Source organism: Crocuta crocuta, unplaced genomic scaffold (genome assembly GCF_008692635.1).
Source record: "Crocuta crocuta isolate KB4526 unplaced genomic scaffold, BGI_CrCroc_1.0 scaffold139, whole genome shotgun sequence".
Classification (NCBI taxonomy): Eukaryota; Metazoa; Chordata; class Mammalia; order Carnivora; family Hyaenidae; genus Crocuta; species Crocuta crocuta.
The window spans coordinates 11,586,195-11,588,621 of NW_027533258.1; the positions used below are offsets into that span (position 1 = coordinate 11,586,195).

Sequence of the window (2,427 nt, forward strand, 5' to 3'; positions counted from 1 at the left end):
ACCCGCCTAGAGTGCACGCCGGCGACAGACCGCATCTGGCCTCGCGGGTCAGGGAGGGCTCCCCAGAGGCAGCGGTGCCCAGCTGGGCTGACAAGCAGGGAGGCCACTAGGGTCTGCACGGACAGGCTTCGAGCCACGACGCGCTGTGACCGGTTGCTGCCCCAGGTGCCGCCCCAGGTGCCGCCCAGAGGGGAGGGGGCGCGGGCGGCGGATGCGGGCGGATGTGGAGGGAGGAGCCACCCGAGGAGGAAGGCAGGGCGTCGGTGGGAAAACAGGGGTTTCAGTGCGGGACACGTGGGGGGGGCCCCGGCGCACCTGGGGGGCGCGGTCAGGAGGCAGCCAGCTGCGCGTCTGTCTGAAGTTTAAGAGGCAGGACGGAAGGACGGACGGAGGATCGAGGGAGAAACAGTCTTGCTTCCCCCGCACACGACCACACGACGAGGNTGTCTGCAGAGGAGCAGCCAGAGGGGCAGGGGGGAAACCTGGAGAAGGCTGGGGGGGGACGTGTACGGGAAGAGCACAGGCGTGCCTGGGGCGCCCTAAGGCGGCCTCGGGTCAAGGAAATGGTCGGAAGAGATCTGAACCGAGCCCGTGGGGTCCAGCAGGGGAGAGGCCCCTGGTGACTGAGGAACAGAGTGAGGCAGAGGTGGGGCGGGAGAGGGCCTGGGGGAGAGGCTGGGAGGCCAGGGGCAGACTCGGAAGGGGCTGTCCTGCTGGGGGGTGGGGGTCCCTGCAGGAGGAGAGAGGGCAGGACCCGGAGCCCCGGGGCGGAGGCCTGGCTAGAGGGGCCCCCAATCCCGACTCGGGAGGACAGAGGGGGAAGGGTCGGGCTGTGGAGAAGGGGGGCCTCTGCGGGCACCCCCACCTCGAAGCCCAATCAGCAGGAGGAGGAGAAACAACCGGTCCACCCTGAGCCACAGCCCCCACCTGTCACCCGGCCGGCTCAGCCTGGGGTCCCCGTGTCCCCCACCCTCATACTCTGGTCCAACCGGTGCCACAGGCCCAGGCAGAGAGGCCTGGAGGGACAGGCTGATGGTGAAACCACTTCCCAGGAATGCGGGTCTCCACGGGGGGCCCCCAGACGCCTGCCCCTGCACGTAGCAGGTCCCACACCCCTGCGACGCCCCGGGGACCAGGAGCCACAGCCAGACAGGAGCCTGCTTCCTGTAGGTTCTGGACAAGCCAGATTCCTGGGCCTCCTGCCCCCACCCCCCGTGCCCCTTCCCCACGGCTGGAACTGCCCCTCGGGAAGGAGAGGCCCCTGCCCACGTGTCCGGCCAAGGGGCCTCCATCATCACACAACCCATCTCAGGACAGGCGGGGGAGGGGCACGGGTCTAAGTTTGGGACCCAGGTCCCTACCCCGACCTGAGACTTTGCCCACAAAGCGCTCTGGCCTTCCAGGGAACAGAGGGCAGCTCAGGACAAGCGTGTCCCCCAGGACCTGGGGCGGGGGGGTCCCGGCCCCCGCGGGACCTGTCTTAGCCACAGGAGGGGGAGGAGAGGGCGGAATATGGCATAACCGCCGCCGCAGGACCTTCGCGCAACAGAGGCCTTAAACCAAGGGCTGGTCCCCGTCCCCAAGCACACGCTGGGGCCTCAGGCGCGCTCTCCCTGCACTGGGGGGCCCTCCCAGCGTCGGGGGGCAGCCTGCCTCGGCCCCAGGAAGAGAACCGGGCGGCCCCTCCGTGTGCTGGGGCTGGGGAAGGAATCACCGGTGAGCCCTGGGGACAGGAACCGGCCCAGAAGGGCCCCTCCCCCCGTAAGGGAGCCCAGGCCTGGGAGCGTCAGGGGGAGACGCAGGGTGACACAGGTCCGACTCCGGGGACTCGGGGAGACACGATCCTCACCGGGAAGTTCGCAGACGCGTTGGGAGGGCGGGAATCCTGTGGCGTTCCGGGTGCCGCCTGACCCCGCAGGGGCTCATGCGGGGTCACAGGAGCCAAGGAGGGGCCGAGCCCGACCATCCCCCACTCACACACGGCTTCCGGGCCTCCATCCAAACATCTCCCTAACGCACTTACCTCCCTTATCACACAGTGTGTCTGGGAAAGGAAGGCAGATAAGGGAGTCTGGTTTCTTTCACAGTCCAGCCTCGGCCCAAGCTGCTGGCAGCTGTCCCTGAGGGCCTCCGCCGACGGCCCCGGGGGCTCCCTCTCAGCCCAGGACGGTCCACGCGGGCTCCAGGCCTGGCCTGGCCTCAGGCTGCCGCCATCCGCCACAGGCCCGGCGGGCCCCCTCCACCTGCGAGGCTCCGTGGATGCTTGTGAGCGGATCCGGCCGATGCCACTGTTACAACCGGCCTGGCCCAATCCCTCTTGGTTTAGATACTGAGAAACTGAGATCAACTTTTCAGGAGGTGCTCCCAAGGCCTCTCAGCAAACATGACAAGAGCAGCTCCGGTCTGCTTCAGGGACTTGGCCTCCTA

The 2,427-nt window shown here is 68.4% G+C and overlaps 1 protein-coding gene across 1 annotated transcript in view; it reads right to left on the bottom strand.

Annotated features, from left to right (window-relative positions):
- SMTNL2 (smoothelin like 2) overlaps positions 1-1,966 on the bottom strand; it is a 13,681-nt gene extending 11,715 nt beyond the window's left edge. The window contains exon 1 of the mRNA XM_077746884.1: positions 1,850-1,966. Coding sequence (XP_077603010.1) covers positions 1,850-1,966 — 117 coding nt within the window. The remainder of the gene's footprint in view (positions 1-1,849) is intronic.
- Between the last annotated feature and the right edge of the window lie 461 nt (positions 1,967-2,427).